At 38.9% G+C, this 17,159-nt stretch overlaps 1 protein-coding gene across 1 annotated transcript; it reads left to right on the top strand.

Annotated features, from left to right (window-relative positions):
• Positions 1-1,237: 1,237 nt before the first annotated feature.
• mthfs (5,10-methenyltetrahydrofolate synthetase (5-formyltetrahydrofolate cyclo-ligase)) lies at positions 1,238-4,893 on the top strand. Its single transcript, XM_047581704.1, has 3 exons — positions 1,238-1,649; positions 3,325-3,589; positions 3,959-4,893. Exons 1-3 carry the CDS (start codon positions 1,539-1,541, stop codon positions 4,183-4,185), a joined length of 603 nt encoding a protein of 200 aa, XP_047437660.1. The 5' UTR covers positions 1,238-1,538; the 3' UTR covers positions 4,186-4,893.
• Positions 4,894-17,159: the final 12,266 nt, after the last annotated feature.

Genomic DNA, 17,159 nt, shown 5'->3' with positions numbered 1-17,159 from the left:
GTTTGTCATGCAATACTTTTTGTTACAATCAATATTGGACTGATATTATTTATCTTTTACACAGTCCACTCTTTATTCTTGTTACTTTTCTGCACTGTGTATGCTGTTGCACACTGCAATTTTCCCACTGTGGGACACGTAAAGGTTTTCTGTTCTGTTTGTATTCTATTCTGTTGTCAATCCACAAGACTAAAACCTTGTTTTTCTCCAAGAGAAGTATTCCTCCAGACCTACAGATTTCAATTTCTGATAAATACCTGGAAAGACTTGATAATTTTAAATGTTTTGGTTTGTGGTTTGATAAAAGACTAACGTGGTCAGTCCATATAAGTAAAGTGGTAGACAAATGCAAGAACGTGCTGAATGTGATGAGATGTTTGGGATGGCTAGATTTGGGAGCAAATAGACCTGTGATAAGAACAACATATATTAATCTCATTAGATCAATACTAAACTATGGGTGTACCATTTATAGATCTGCAGCAAAATCTATTCTAAAGATCTTAGATGTAATCCACAATAAAGCTTTGAGGTTGTGTTGTGGGGCTATGAAAACTACTCCAGTTGCACCACTCCAAGTGGAGATGAGGGAAATGCCTCTGCATACAAGAAGAAATCAGTTGGAGCTAGTTTATTGGGCTACCCTTATAGGTCATAAGGATGATCATATCAGTAAATCTGTTCTTGTGCATTGTCAGGAAAAAGAGAAAGCTCAGCTCAAGAGCTTTGGTTGACTCATAGAACAGAAAGCCAGAGAGGTGGGCCTTCAGGAGCTTAATGTATGTTCTACAGTCCGTTTTCCACCCCTAACCTTAATTTACACTTTATAGCTAGAGTTATAAGGGAGAGAGAGAGCCATATCAGATTAATATACAGACTAAAAGTTTTCGTTTTTACAGATGCACATAGGACAGACCAATGGGGTGCCTTGAATGAGGTTTGAACATACAGGACCAAACAGTACGTTAGTTATAATGAATTAGCAATGGTTTATAGGAGTGCAGTTTTAGTCAAAAAACTATAGAGCATGTTACAGAAATAAAAAAGAATATATCTGATCAGTCAATTACAGAAAGAAGAGAATGCATTTAAGATTTTTTTTAAAAAGGATTTTTTATTTTTAAAAAACGACAGGTTCATTTTATATGATTTAGATCATCCAGATACACACTTCATTTCAGTAGGTGGCGGTAAAACACCCCCAATTTAAAAGAAGAAGAAGAAGAAGAAGAAGAAGAAGTAGACGTAGAAGTAGAAGAAGAAACCTTAATTGACATGCTTGTGTGCAGCATTAACTGTAACTTACATACTACAGTGAATACCTTGTATGTACCCCGTTACTTCGCCGCCCTTTAGCTGTTCTGAGCCCCTGCTATGGGTTGATAACACTGGTTAATATTTAACTCCTGCAAAGTTGCAACGAAGCAAAATTAATTTCGAAACCACTATCTTGTTTGGCACTGAAGAGGAAGCGCATAGTCTGTACACTTCTGTGAAGTCATTTTTAGTTTTGACACTTGCCTTTGCTTGTAGTCAGAATGGCTGCCTTGCGAGCTGCAAAACAAGCTCTGAGGAAAGAAATAAAGCGACGGGTTGCAGCGTTGAGCAAAGAGGAGAAACTGCGACAGTCTCTCGTCGTTTCACACAAGGTAAGACGGAATAACACGAGCGGAAAGTTTTGCAATTACTTCATGCAGCCTTTTCTGGCTGTGTACAAGTAGTACTAACAGCAGTTGCCTTTCGCTCTGGGTGAGATATGCTGCATAAAGAAATGCTTTAATATTAGTGGACTGGTTCAGTTTTCCAGTGCAACTTGAAGCACTTCCCTAGAAAAAGTCCTGTTTTTTGCTGTGTTACGTCAGTCAAACCGTGACTGTGATTAACCACCATGCAAACGCTGTAAATCAGACGACTGTTAAATTTACCTATTTTTGACTGGAGTCTGGTTTGGTAAGCAGGCTATATGTAACAAATGGAACCATTGTGTATAGGAATTATTATTTAGTTCCTATCTGAAGGCACTGTCTAATCACCTGTTATAGCGATGTATTTTATAAGATATTCCTTTAATTCCTTTAATTTAGACCGCAGTTGGGAAACAGAATATTAGCTATTTATCTGCAAATCGTGATCCAGCTGTAATGAGAGAGTAATGTTTTTGTTTTAACCAAATCTTTTACATTTTTATCTTATGTTTTCAGCGTCTTATACTTGTATTTTTTCTAATGCTTTTGATGTCTATTATGTAATCTTCCTTTGTACAGTGTCCTTGGGTGTTTTGAAAGGCGCCTATAAATGAAATGTATTACTGTTATTATTATTGTTGTTATTGAGAGCAACAAGATATTTGAAGAGGTTAGAAAAGATCTCACAGCTAAACTCCATAGACATTCAAGGATACTTCCATTTTCGATAGCTGACCTGCAATATTAAGTGGAGCTGCATACTTTCCTTTTCTTTAATACAATGTAAGTGACTATTTTTAAGTGAATATTTTTATTTTCTTTCTCTTTCCATTAAAAATCACATCTCAAGTACTGAGTTTAATCCCTCAGTACCTGCTGCATGGTTGGCTTCATTTACCTAAATAACACTTTGTGCATGTGTTTCCGTCTCAACCATAACCAGGACAAGTAACAAATGTGTGCACTGACGGTTATATGGAGGCTAATCAGAGTGGTCATTTTATGACAGGAACAAGTTGCTTAAACTTCCATCAGCACAACAGCAGATGGAACAACAAACCCCAGGCACTGAACACTAACTGAACATCGCTTAAGACGGACAAGAAACTGTAATAACACAAGTGCTGATGCTGGTGTCTTGTTGTTTTGACGTGTGAAAGTCTGCAGATCTCCTCTGTTGAGATGCTCACACATTAGTGTTTGGGCAGCTGTGGCTGTGCCATGTTGTTCAATGCAAGCAACATATTGGGTAGCTGTTGAGAGAATTCTCACAGTTTTGATGACCAGGTTTGGGCTTTTTGTCGGTCATTTACAGGATGTCTGACAGCAGGAGCTTGAATAGTGACTAAATAGCAGCACAGCCGCTGGGGGTAATCAGAGTATTAGATCATGTGGTCATCACTGCAGCCAGACAGTCGAAGGTCCCGTTGTTGAGTATTATACACTGAAAGTTTTCTGTTGACTGTTGATTATTCAACTCATTGTTTCAGTTCTAGTACATGCAGCAAGGCCATTCTATGATGCTATTTATACTCAGTAAGTTTTCATCCATACTTGGAGATGGTAATCCGGAAGTGAATAAACTGCGTGAAGTAATGTCATTGATTTTAACGTTCTCTTCCTCTGTGTTTTCATTCAGCTGTTCAGACACCCTAAGTACGTGTCCTCTCAGCGGATTGCGGTGTTTCTTAGCATGGATGATGAAGTGTGCACTCAGGAAATCCTCAAAGACGTGTTCAGTCGGGGTAAAAGCTGCTTCATCCCCAGATACGAGAGCAGCAGCAGTCACATGGACATGCTGAAGCTCAGCAGTCTGCACGAAGTGGAGACGCTGCCTCTGACGTCCTGGAACATCAGGCAGCCTGCTGAAGATGACAACAGCAGAGAGGAAGCCCTGGCTTCAGGTAAGCATATGAACACAGAAAGAGAGACACCATAAACTGGAACAACAAAACTAATGACTAAAAGGACACCCCCGAGACACATAGTTGCATTCAAATGCTGTTTATTGACAGTCCACTGTTTGTTTGTGCTCAGGAGAATGCACTACTATCTCTGTTAACAGATGTCTCCTACAGTTTTAGATTACAGATTGTTTACATAGGATTGTATTCACATATCAGTACACATTAAATGTTTTAAAGGGACAAAGAGACATGTCATGGGCGTGTGTTGATCGATAACTACATACATTAATGTTCTATAGACATCTATAAAATCAAATGTTTTCCAGACTTTTAATACTAATTACTCTGTCTGCACTGACTGCCCAGGAGGCCTGGACCTGATCTTGATGCCAGGTCTTGGCTTTGACCAGTCTGGAAATCGTTTGGGACGAGGGAAGGGTTTCTACGACAACTATTTGGAGCGCTGCAAAAGACACCCCAAAGGAAAGCCCTACACCATTGCCTTGGCTTACAAAGAGCAGCTGTGCCAGGAAATCCCTGTCGATGACAATGATGAACTCATAGATGAGGTGCTCTATGAAGATGACAAGTAGCCTCATCAAATGGCCTTTCCTATTAATACCAATAACACCTTTTTCCATTCTTGTCATTTTGACTTGTTGGAGCCGGAACAGCTCAGGTGAAACTAGTAAGATGAATGAACTGGCAGACAGCCATCATTAATTCTAACTTTCCTTTCTGTCCCGTTATATCATTACAGACTGCAATTTAAACTTCTGACTCAAAGGCTGAATTAATGTGTGTGTTAAAGGTATAGAGACCTCCTACTTCATGTCAAGTTCAATTTACACTTATTGAAAAAGAAAATGTACCACCGAGATTTGTCAAGTTGCTAATGTGACAACTTTGTGCCATTCAGTTATGGATGTCTGTTACATTCACGTTCCATATGGTTCAATGTAGACATGCCAGACCTTTACAGAGAGGAACTGTATGTGCATGATATTTGCATCTAATATGCAACCGTACATTCACACCAAGGACAGGTCTGGTTCCTTGTCCTTGGTGTGAATGGGGAGCAGCTTTCTTCTCTTTCTTTCTTTTTTCCTTTTCTCAATTTGTTTGTATGGAACTGTCACATCTAAATTAGACTGTTGTCATGACACCAGACACAAAGATGTCTCAAAAGAACATGGCAATGTTGCCATGAAGAATCATTTAAGGGCAATTTTTACTATGCGTAATATACCTAAAATGAAGAACGAATTGAAAATAAACATGCTGAACAAACTTTCAATATATTTTGGGAAATTGATGAACGATTTTTTTTACCTCTTAATGTCAAAGTTACACTGTTTACCTTCATGCAGACCTCCAGCAATTTCTTCAACTTCTTTTTTAACTGTTAGTCCTTGTTCCACATTGTCTCTCACACATTTTCAAAGAAGCTGCTCTTTTAAGGAGCACATATCTTGTTTAAATATTTAGAACCACAGGAGATTCCACTGTTGCTTTAAGCTGAATGAAAGCATTTATATTTTAGAAATTCAAAAGAGTGGACATCTAATGGCAGGTTCAGAAAAGAGAGCCACACTTATAGGTAAGTTCAAAATCAAGATCAAGTTACATTTTCAACAACTTTAGTGAAATGCTTAGGCCAGGGAATGAAAACAGACATCTAAATAAGATTGTTCAGTGATTAATGATGCATTGTTCCATTTGCTGCTAAGCCTCTTAAAGACATGGACTACTTAGGCACTGAGAATCAACAGGTTTTCATGTTGCTATGCAATTCCCTGTGCACATGCTCCTTACAGGATGTATCTTATACATCTTGAATAGTTAATGAGCTGGACTCCCTACCATTAGTATTAGTCATCAACCAAACAAAAATAAGGGGTTATCGAATGAGTGCCAATGCTCAGTCCACGCCATATGTAGGTGTTAATGTTTTTTGGAAAATTTCCTCATGGCTTGGTTATGGTTATTAATACATTCAACATATGTAGAATGCTCTAGTTTGCTTCATATGTGTGTATAGAGGTAGATTTATAGTCAGTCAAAGCAAATATGCAGTAATTTATTACAATCTTGTCAAATATGTGACATATTTGTGATAACAGTTGTAATATTAGACTTAATAGACAGCAACTTGCATTATTTACATTTTTTAAATTTTTTGACCTGTCTGAGATGCGTAAAGATTCAATTCAGTGTTCTGTGTTCTGTTGACCTGGCATTCATGTGAATGTTACTTAGACATGTACAACCCACCTAGACCAGACCAGACACCCCCACCCCATAGAACAGAATAACACTAGGTGTTGACCTGGCCTCCAAATCCACTAGATCCAAAATTGATCAAGTATCTGTGGGATGATCCACAGAGGCCCCTCCCCTCAACCCATAGGACCCAAAGACCCCACTAACAACATTCTGTTACCAGACACCACAGGACACCCTCAGAAGACCCATGTCCATTTTCTGATGAATCACAACTGTATTGGAGGAACATAGGAGACCGACACAATATCAGGAAGGTGGTCATAATGTTATGCCTGATCGGTGTAAAGTGGTTATTTTCACCATTGACTTTACAATTTATACTTGGCCACCAAACATCTCAACTTGTCAAACAGAAGTAAGTTTTCACTTGTCACACTATGGAAAGCACTAGTATATTAATGAGAGATGGGGTTTTGCTTATTTGCGTATCTGGTTCACTGTTGTGATTTACTGAGACACTTAATAGAACCTGTGCTTTCTGTTCTGTGACAAGTGTTATGTAAGCACTTGGTGTGATTGAGTGCAGGCTTCTTTAGACTCAAGTAAAAAAAAAAAAAAAAATGGTTTTCCACAATTTGCATTACAGTGGAAGGCTGCACGTGTTGTTTAACATTCTCTTTCTTTCCAACAGAATAGACTACAGAAACCCACAGGCAGATAAGAGAGAACAAGAAGTTAATTATAAAACTATTTAATAAATTAAACTTAATCTGTTTTCACACATTTACTGCACACACACACACACACACATCAAAGGGCTCAAATGAAGTAGGCTTCTTCGTCAGCCAAGTGAGCTAACTGGGTTTTTCCACTGTGTGTCACTCTTGGATTTCTATTTGGTTACCTTATTTTCAAACTCACTGATGGAGAGCAGTAATTAGGCTGCTGTTATTTTTTCTCTGTAAAGCGAGGTAAAGGAAAATGGGGAAGGAGGGGTTGACTCCTGTGTATTTGGTAGGGAGCAGGAAGTTTGAGTTCTAGCTGAATTAAAACAGGAGATGAAGACAACGCACTATCAATACAATTTCATATGCATTTTTTCTTTTTTTAACTTTATTAACACAAACAGGGGCTGTTTGTATTCTGTATGTATTTATTATAAGCTGCAAGAATAAGGTGGTTACATTAAGGCTCTTTTAGCTGTTTTGTTAATGTTCATCTCTGTCCTTCGGTTGTCTCAGACTGATGCCTGTAGAGTGGTCTGGGAGCAGATGTGTTTTTGACTGCACCTTTTACAGGACTGGACCAGATCCAGGTCTTAAGAAAGACAGTGCTGCTAGGATGCATGAGGTTAATGATCCATACCGCCATTATCACCCAAACACCTTATGTGGGTTTTTGAAATAACTGACAGGACGATTTAACTGACTTGCCATAGAAATCAGTGTTGACATTTTCAGTGTGTGTTTAGTTTTCATCATGTTGACCTTTGAACCCTAACCTAAGAGTGTTAACAGAATCAGTAAAACGTATTTTGTTTTAATGAGCAAGTACACAGTAAGTGTAGTCCTACCAATTAGTAATAGCACAAAACCATTTCCTGCCTGGCTCATACCACTGACTCAGCATCAAATAATTGTTCTGTTGTAAATAAAATCTCAGCTCATCTCCTACAACCACCTACTATCCTAGCTGTCTGCAAATAAAATAAGTACATAAAAAATAAAAGCATTAACCAGATATTGGCTTAGGAATTGGTAGAAAACAAATGGTAAGCAAATATAGGAAATGTATAAAGATTTTGGAGTTGGAAATTTGAAAATTAAGTCTATAAAAGTGAAAGAGATTGGGAACTGGATGGCTGTGATGCAGAGGGATTTTGAGAACGTCTTAATCTCTGCTACTGAAGATTACCCAGCTCCGCCCTGAGGCTGAGCCAGCCTTCTGAATAAGTTCATTTAGTCTTTCGCTGTTGTCCACCATCAGTCGTTCCCCCTAGCAGATTACAGCAAAGAAAATTATACTGGCCTCCAAAGACTCATTAACACTTCTATTGTGCTGCATACACTGAAGGAGCAGGGCCTCCACTTCCTCTAGAAGGCTGCAGAGCTCCTGGTCCAGTCAGGATTCTGCTGTAAGTTTACTTAATTGTACTCCTGTGCCATCTCCATCAAACTCTATAACCTTAAAGGGAAACAGAAGGAGTCGTGGATCTTCTGAGGTCCACCATCAGCTCCTCTGTCCTGCTGATGCTGAGCTACAGGCAGCTGGTTATGTAGGTCACAACACATTGCTCAGTTTAAAGTTGTCCTTCATTTCCACAGTATTCCCACCAACAGTCACACAGTATAACACATAAGCCTTTTGAGCGTGGCCATTATTGTAGCTGCCGGAATATATTTGCTATTATGGCCTCGGATGCAAAGATAGCCTTACATTTAAAGGCAGATACGTAGCTTCTTCATGAATTCCATCTCATATTTGATCGGATAGAGGCAAGCAGTTTTTGTGTTACAAGTGTATTAACATGTGTGCCTTATCAGTCAGCCAGGCTCCTCTGAAGAAACACTCAGAATGATTGGGATAACAGAGGGGCTGTGCAAGCATGAAATGTGTGCATGAACTAGATTCTCAGCAGGCCAAGTCAAATTATTTTTATCTAATCTGCTGTCTTATTTAGAAGACATGGAGTCTAAAATAACTTTGTTCAAGATATCAAGGATTAAGCTGACACAATTTATTCTTTTCTCTTTGTCTCTCTGAAACCCCTTTCAACAGTTTGACATTTCTCATAAATAGTTTTTATTCTTTAATAATCTTCCATTATTCCATTATATCTGTCATAGATCTGGGATTTATTTTAACTCAAACATGTGTTTCACAAACATCACAAATCACTTTATCTGAATGAAGGTAGCAATAGTGCTAATTGAAGACGTTCTTCTACTGAGCTCAAAGATAAAGACATTTTCTTTCTAAAATGTTAACTCTTTAGTTATGTAACCCCTTGCCTGAGCTTAGTGAACTGTAGTCCCCATGCTGGTGTAGGAAAAAATGACAACATACAAGTGGATGATGAGACTTGCATTGTAATGCAGATGAACTGGCCAGACCCTGACATATAGTAACGCTGAACCAGAAAACTCTAGATACTGTTCTGAGAAGCTGTGAGTGTCAAGTAGAAGTTTTTATTGGCATCTGAGAGAGATTACACGTCAGACATGTTTTACATGCTTCAAACTGTCGCCACATTTCCTCATAAGTTGTTCATGCTTACGTTGTTGCACTGTAGGAAACAGTAACAGGAAATTTCAGTCCTGTATATGTGTTGCACATGTCAGAAGCTGACTTTGACTTTGAGAATCTGTGACTGCACACTGTTTTGGCTCTCTGAAGCAGTTAACTTTTGCTGCATAAACAATATCGCACAAAATGGCTGATTGCCCTCTTTGATGCCTGACAAAGGCTGCTAAATTGCAATCAACCTCTTATGTTTCACCTCCACATCTGTGTTTAGATACTTCAGGGGTCAGGTCACACTGAGAAGGACTTGTCTGTGCATGTTGGTGTTTCTGTAACATTTTTTTCACTAGAAATGAGCGCTCTGCCAGAACTCTGCAGGTATTTCACAGAACGGCACTCAAATGAATGGGTGTAGTCTTCAAAAATATGTTGAATTTGCAGTGTTAGAATGATGAAACCCACATCTCCCAGGCAGAACGGTAAAACAATCTCTTTTCAGTCCCTCCTACCAGGTCATTCATAGGAAGGCTCACACACTTTTGTCAGTGAAGGATTTCAAAGAGTTTGTTCATCAAAGGCAAAAGAGAATTCTATCAACTATGAATAAGGCTGTGGACAAGAGGAATACTCCTGCATATTTCTAACAGTCTTTTTGAAGACTCTCAAATCAACTTGTAGCTTTTTCAAAATCAACATTCTGTCTTTTCTCTCTAGATGATATCATAATGTTTATAACTAATGAATTCAGGATTCTCTGAGTGGCATTTTCTAACTTTAATTCATATTTTGTGAGACATGTTACAGTTCAATCATGCCTGGGAGAACTAAATTTAGTCCGGTTTATCCTCATTCTGGTGGTTTTCCTAATTACGTTTTAATGCTTATTTGAAACAAAACCAAGGTGCCTTTGCTCTTCCCCAGACGGTGTGTGTTTCTGTGGGTGAGTGCATGAGAGAAGTTGTGGTAGTTGGCTCCCATGGTTTATTGCTTTGTATGGTAGGCTACACGAAGCAATCTGGATGGTTCAAGTACTAAAAAAAAATATATGTGATATCGAATAGTTTGGCAGGTTTTTAAACTGGAAATCATCGTGCATGGCAAGACTGAGGCGTTCAAAATGATGCTCTCAATGAGGAGTAGGGTGAGATTCATGTTTGCCACATCAGCACAGTATTAGACTTATCACAGCTCTAGTCTGACAATTCACCCAACAGTCCCCTGGCAATGACATGCCACTGGTTTATTTTCATTGTTGAATAATTTACTCTTCAACTTCAGCCTGAAAATTTCCTGTGATTATTCTCAGTGGACCAGAGCGGCCCTAAATGTGTCTTAGTTCATAGCTGTGGGGGCTGACTTTTTGTTATTAATATTCATGATACATCACAGATTATGTTAATGGTTCATTTTATAACCGCACCAGCTGGCACTGAAGCCTGTTGCAGGAGTCAGGCCCAAGACCATGATCACTTGTGATGTTACTGACCAGTGCTGCAACATTTACTGTAAGAACATCATGTCTTTTTAATAAAGGAAGGCTGAAGAAAATATGATGTGTCGGATCTCTTATGTGGTGTATGTGTGGGTTATCTAGGGACTTAGAACTAAGGCGTCAACTGGAATGCAGACTATCACAAGGGACACATAATCAGGAATTCAAAGCATATCTTTAAGGTTCTTTAAACATTTTACAGATCAGACACAGGTTGAGAATGTGTGCCTCTTTAAAAATAAATTCAAAATATACTTTCCATCACCTCCAACGCTGTGTTAAAGGCACTGAACAGCTTTTTTCCCTGCAGAAACAGAACTCACAAAATAAGATGCCATGGTTCTTTGCAGAAGGTGACATTAGTTATAAAATTAGGTTTCCCATACTAAATAAAAAATCATGCCATGAATATCCATGATGTTTTTTTTGTTTGTTTGTTTTTGTTAAGTTATTTCACTTTATCAGAGGTAAACCTGCACACAGTTTCAAAGGTTGTCTATATGTCTCTTTGGTGAATTTGGTCTGTCTTAGTGTCTTCTGTCTCTTTACGTGCTCATGACTGACCTCATGATGTTGACACCAGGGATCTGCAGCCGTCCTTCCTGTTTCACTGATGTCATGGTTTCCACTACCATGTCACACATTCATCACAAAGATGTGATCAGAAAACTTAACACTGACAGAAATGTAACCTCCATGAGCTATTGCAGTATGTAGGGAGAAATACTTTAAGAGACAAGACAATTTAAAAGGAGATTAGATAGAAAAGTAATTCATAAGCACACTCATACTGACTAAGAACACTGACTAAGAGACCTTTATGTCCTTTTCTGTAAACAAGACATTTTCCGCAAAGCTAAGTTCTATTTTGTGAATCAAGATGCACTCTGCTTATGCAACAAGCTTTTATTTTTTATTTTATTTTCCAAATATTAAATGCATGTTTCTCTACCTTAATCCACTGTAGCATGTACTTGAATTTCTAGACTGTTCTTACATTGGGGTTATACTGATTTCTTATTGACATGCTTATGGGATGCAAATGGGTAAATTTTTGCATAAATGTGCTTATACATTAGCTTTCCTATGCATTTGCTAATTTATGAACTGATATTTTAACCAGGAATTTTCTGTATAAGTAAATAAAATTTAAAAAATCGCCAATCCACACCTCTGACCACCACCAAACCTCACTCACTCGCAATCATACACCAGTGGGGTTCACAATGGGAGCAAGGTGGTTTAAATGTCTTGCCCAAGGACACAATGGACAGACTAGGGATGGGGTTGTGACAGGTGTGACTCATCAGAGAATGGACATCGGTCTGCTGAGGGTGTCCTGTGGTGTCCGGTAACACACGGAGTCAGTGGGTCCTATGAGTTGAGGGGAGGGTCCTCTGTGGATCATCCCACAGATACTGGATCAGTTTGGGATCTAGTGAATTTGGAGGCCAGGTCAACACCTAGTGCTGTGTTCTCCAGGAAATGGAGAGGATGAGCTGTGATTGTTTCTCAAATGCAGGGAGATAGAAAGCCCTTAATAAAGTTTTCCATAGTGCCATAAACTGTAATAATAGCGTGTAAGATCAAAGTAAGGACTGTGTTTTTTACCGAGTAGTCATTCAGTTACTGTTTTTGTTGGTGGAAAGGGAGAGTTGCAGAGAGGAAAAGAAGGGGATGATCTCTGTTGGATACGGTTATTTAATTAACACTTCCACTTCCATGCCCCCCACCACCTGGATATGTGGCATCACACCCACCAGGTCTTTTTCAGTCATCACCTCCATTCAACCGAGTTCATCAAACTGTTTATTTCAGTTACAGTATATTCATTCTATCCACTCCTCTTGTAATTAAACCAAAATAACAAACTGTTCCAAAACTGAGATTAGGTAGCTAAGCAACTAATTTAAAAGTCAGTAGGCAGACACACACTCTTCTTACATGTGCTGCGTTATTGAAAAGTGTGTGTGTGTGCGTGTGCGTGTGTGTGTGTGTGTGTGTGTGTGTGTGTGTGTGTGTAGGTGGCAGTCACATCACTGTCACTTGATGAAAAGGCAGAATTCCTGCTGTTTCTGCTCACTGGCTCTGCCAACCATTCTTTTCCTTTTTACATCCATGACCTCATCTTTCAAGTTTCTCATCTTTCCCTCTCTCCACCTACATCCCATACCCCTGGCAATGTTGAAAGGATTTTTTTGTACCTTTTTGTCAATATGCTAATGGTCTAGATCTATGGCTAAGTTGATTGGAGCAGACAAAGACGCTTGAAGCCCCCCGGAGAGAACTACTAAAAGAACAGAAATCCAAGCGTCTAGCAGACAGACATAAAACACCGTTAGCAAAAAGCTCAAACGAGCAAGGCGGTTTAGAGACTAGTAGGAAGAGGATTAACTGTGTAGGTGAGTTTGCAATCTAGCAGCATGGCTGAGATGAAGCTTGGTACACATATTGTGGCAGGGGAGATTGATGGTGTTTGGCAGCTGCCCACCCAACTCCCGCACATCTGCCCACCAGCCTCTTGTAATCAGGGCACAAAGCAGACAGACACACAAAGAGAAGGAGAGTGAGAGAAATCCCTGGCTGGGAGGGAGGGGAAGGATATGCAGCAAAGAAGCTGCAATAGTCCTGCACTCATCCAAGCTCGTCTGTAGCTTCAGAATCGAGCAGGAGGGAAGATCACAGATCACTCAAGAGCAGATCACTCTCTATAAAAACTTTTGGTTTATTTTATTCTCAGAACCTCTTTTGATGGGGAAATGACTCACAGCAAGTTATATGCACAGCATACACAACGAGAGCAAGTTCCTCATGAACCACTGTGCGATAAGGGGTAGCAGGGGGTGCAACAAAGGAAATAAACCTAGCAACAACCAATGTGTCATAGGAGTGAGGAATGAAATCTCATATACTACAAGCAACAGTACAGTTATAGAGGTGCAAACAGTGACAGTGACATGGGCAGTCGTTACTCTCCACGTGCTGACTTTGGGGAACGTTGATTTGTGTATACTTGACAGACTAGGATTTGGGATGTTGCCCTGCTGAGCGTTTTCACAGCCCCTGGGGTGAGGATATGTATATTGCAGCTTCTTGTAGAGCATGGTCTGCAGCCCTGGTCCATTCTGCTGGATTTTAAAAGTGTGAGGAGGCAATGGCTGGGGCAGGTGTCTTTCGCACTGGTGATTGACTTGTGGGTACAACATGCTTCATATGAGTGCTTCAAGGTGGAGTACTCCCAGTGATCTTTGGCTGTCCCCACTCTCCATTGTAAGGTTGTTATGGTCACAGACATTACACTTACCATACCAGACAGGTGGTCTGAGTATGAGAAGTGTTGTAGAGCATGACAGCGAAATGCCTGTTGTAAAATGTGCTAAGATCTTCTATTTTATTTCCTCATATCATAAAACAACCCCTGATAATGCAAATTTTGAAAATACTGTTAAAATGTAATGCCATGTATTTGAAGCATAGTATAGTCAGAGTTCTAAGTTCTGGTTTTAAGCAGCACCAAACAGCAGACAGACCTCAGGCTGGTCTAATATCCTGTTCCCCCAGAAGGTAACACCTCATTAATAATGTTGAGTAAAGCATGTGTTTAAATGAGTCATTTAAACTCTAATTGCTTTGTAATCAATCTCCCACCCAGCACCATTAAACAGCCCATTCTTCATAAATATGTGTGTTTGGGAGCATGTATAGGTTACAAGTCTAGCCTGTGTAATGATTTACTAGTTTTTCTTTAAATGTACTATTTGTCCAGCAGTCCTACTATCTATCTATCTATCTATCTATCTATCTATCTATCTATCTATCTATCTATCTATCTATCTATCTATCTATCTATCTATCTATCTATACGAATCTAAAATTCCACATGTACTTTTCCATTTTGATATGTTTTGATAAATACCTAGAAGCTTTTCAATGATGTTCCGCCTTGTCTGCATTTTTAATTTAACCAATCTATACTGTATCATAAATATATGTCCAATATTTATAATAAACCAAATGGATTGAAAATTGGTTGAAAATACAGTGAGTTATGGTGATTTTAATCATTGATAGACCTCTGCCACCACCCCAAGATGGCGGCCGCGTTATTCGAGGCGACTGAGGCGGCAGCGGAGGCAGCATCTATGTTTGGAAATGTCGTTTGCGGCTGTGAATTTCCATCCACATAAGTTCTGGCACTCTCAGAGCCAATTTACAATCGCACCCATAGTAGTCCAGTTTTTATGTCACCTGATTATCTTTGTTTTTTAAAAAACAATAAAGTCACACACTTTGTCAATGTTTTAGGACAAACTCAAACTCAAAATTGAACTCAAAAATACCTCATAAAGTTGGGATTAATACTTTTATGGGGTCTTAATTTCCCCAAAATTGAATTAACAACTTTAAATTGTTTTGTAGACCCTGCAGATACCCTGATAATTGTGTTATTTATATAGTTCTATAATATAGAGGACTACCTTTTTGAATGGTAAAAGAGACACCAATGTGGAAGAAATATAATCTCTTTTTCTTTCTCTCTTTTTACAGTAGTCCAACCAAGACGTAACGGACTAGTTTGCTGGACTAGTTTTTAAAATAACAATCGTTGGTATTGCTGGATCTAGATCTTAGACACGTCCTTATCTTCATTTTTCACCACTGTGATTATGTCCACTGTTGTTTGTGTGGATGATATGAAAATTGTCTGCTGACAGGATGATTCACCCTTCCCAAACAAGCAAATATTCCGAGTGGTGGAGTCGAAGAGGCTGGAACAGAAATAGCTTTTTAATAAGGCGTGTCTGAATGGCTTAATTTGTGCAGACAGCAAGAAAATGGAGAAAGCAGCTGCAAACAAGGTGTAATTTCTCTGAAATGAAGGAGATGAACTCTGAATCCCCCAAGATCCAGCCTTACTGGAGTAATCATCTGGCCTCAATACTTTATTTGGCCTTTTGCAGCAATTTGTATCTCCCATACTGGTATAATCTATCATTTACAATGAAGTGGTAAAGAATTTAGAGAGAGAAACAGTATAGTTACACAAAATACACAAAATTTATCTCATCTCATCTTCCATATCGCTTAATCCTCACTAGGGTCACAGGGGTTGCTGGAGCCCATCCCAGCTGGCGTTGGGCGAGAGGTGGGGTAGACCCTGAACAGGTCACTAGCCTATCGTAGGGCCAACACAGAGACCAACAACCATTCACACCCCCACGCACAATTTAGAGTCACCAATCAGCGTAATGAGCATGTCTTTGAGAGTCCACAAACTGTGATGGATTTCAACAATGAGTTTTGGAACTGTTTAATGCACAGACTGTATAAAGATGGACATATAACAGCTCCTTTATATAGGAAAAATAAAGTCATTCCATCATTAATGTGTACCATGATCTCAAAAACGTCCAACACAGCTTTACAAATGAATGAAGTTTGAACTTAACCAAGCCTTATGCTAGCCTTATGCTAGCTAGTTATCTAGACTAAAGGCTTAGAAAAATAGCAGCTCCCATCATATATACTGTGAAACCCATGTGTGCATATAATTTATGTCCATGTAGATAGTTAAATTTAATTGACACGTAACTTTGCCTCGGCTACTGCTAAGTTCTTATGTTTACCGTGCTAATGATGCTGGGATATTTACATGAGGACCTTTTACATAATGACAGACCTTGGCAATAACATTTATATGCCCGTTAATGGTAAAAATAAGCAATTTATTTCAATATTTTCTCTGATGTATCTAACATGGCGACCATGATTTGAGGTAGACAGAATCTCTCTACTATACAGCTCTGAAGCCAAAGCAAGTAGAGCTCCCCCTGGTGTCTGGTTGCAGTTTCAACCACATGATGTTGCTTAGAAAATTTGGTGCGCTTGCAGTTTGAAAGCAGAACCAACCAAATGATAAATGAAAAAGATCGAAAAACAATCAAACAAAAAAAAAAAAAAACAAACAAATAAAAAAACATAGCTCCCCAGTCAAACCGAGTGCTCTTGGTCAGGTGTGAAAATTACCTAAAACACTACAATACATGTCAAATATACTTTTTTCAAAGATGGTTTCTGTCATTTTACGTACCGTAGTTAATATATAGTACTAATGCATACTCAGTTGTCCATTTCTTTTCTGATAAGTTCATTTAAGTTATTTGATGGTGTAGAAATAGATGTCACACTACTAGGATGTCAAAATCCAAAAAAGTAGGTGAATAATACATATCTTTGTAAATGGTGTCTTCTTTGTGTTTGGCCAATGCGGTGGAGTGGATTGTCCACATTATATACATTCTATAGTTTAATGAACTTTTTGGTCAGGTTGACAAGTATTCACAAAGTGTAAGTGTAAGCATCACGTATCTCAAGAAAGGCAACATTAATTATAGTCAGTTTCCCATGGCAGTGATTAAATCTGATGGTTTCATGTAAATCAGTGCTGTCTTAACAAAGGCAACATTTTTCTCTAACCCTCAGAGCAAAGTGGGGCATGAAACTCCAGAAAACCATGTCAGAGTTTTTCTCTGAAAATAACTACTCTCACTATTCTCACCTGTCAAAATTCTGTTACGTTTTTTTATTCTTCTTTGTATTTACATT

Source organism: Mugil cephalus, chromosome 3 (genome assembly GCF_022458985.1).
Source record: "Mugil cephalus isolate CIBA_MC_2020 chromosome 3, CIBA_Mcephalus_1.1, whole genome shotgun sequence".
Taxonomy (NCBI): Eukaryota; Metazoa; Chordata; class Actinopteri; order Mugiliformes; family Mugilidae; genus Mugil; species Mugil cephalus.
The sequence above is the reverse complement of the archived record's forward strand: the minus strand, read 5'-3'. Positions and strand labels throughout refer to the sequence as shown.

What these genes read in the sequence shown, in the direction of transcription:
- mthfs (XM_047581704.1), top strand. Translation starts at nt 1,539, where the DNA reads ATGGCTGCCTTGCGAGCTGCAAAACAAGCTCTGAGGAAAGAAATAAAG. An exon ending in CTCTCGTCGTTTCACACAAG is followed by an intron (nt 1,650 to 3,324) that starts GTAAGACGGAAT and finishes GTTTTCATTCAG; the next exon opens with CTGTTCAGACACCCTAAGTA. An exon ending in AGAGGAAGCCCTGGCTTCAG is followed by an intron (nt 3,590 to 3,958) that starts GTAAGCATATGA and finishes CTGACTGCCCAG; the next exon opens with GAGGCCTGGACCTGATCTTG.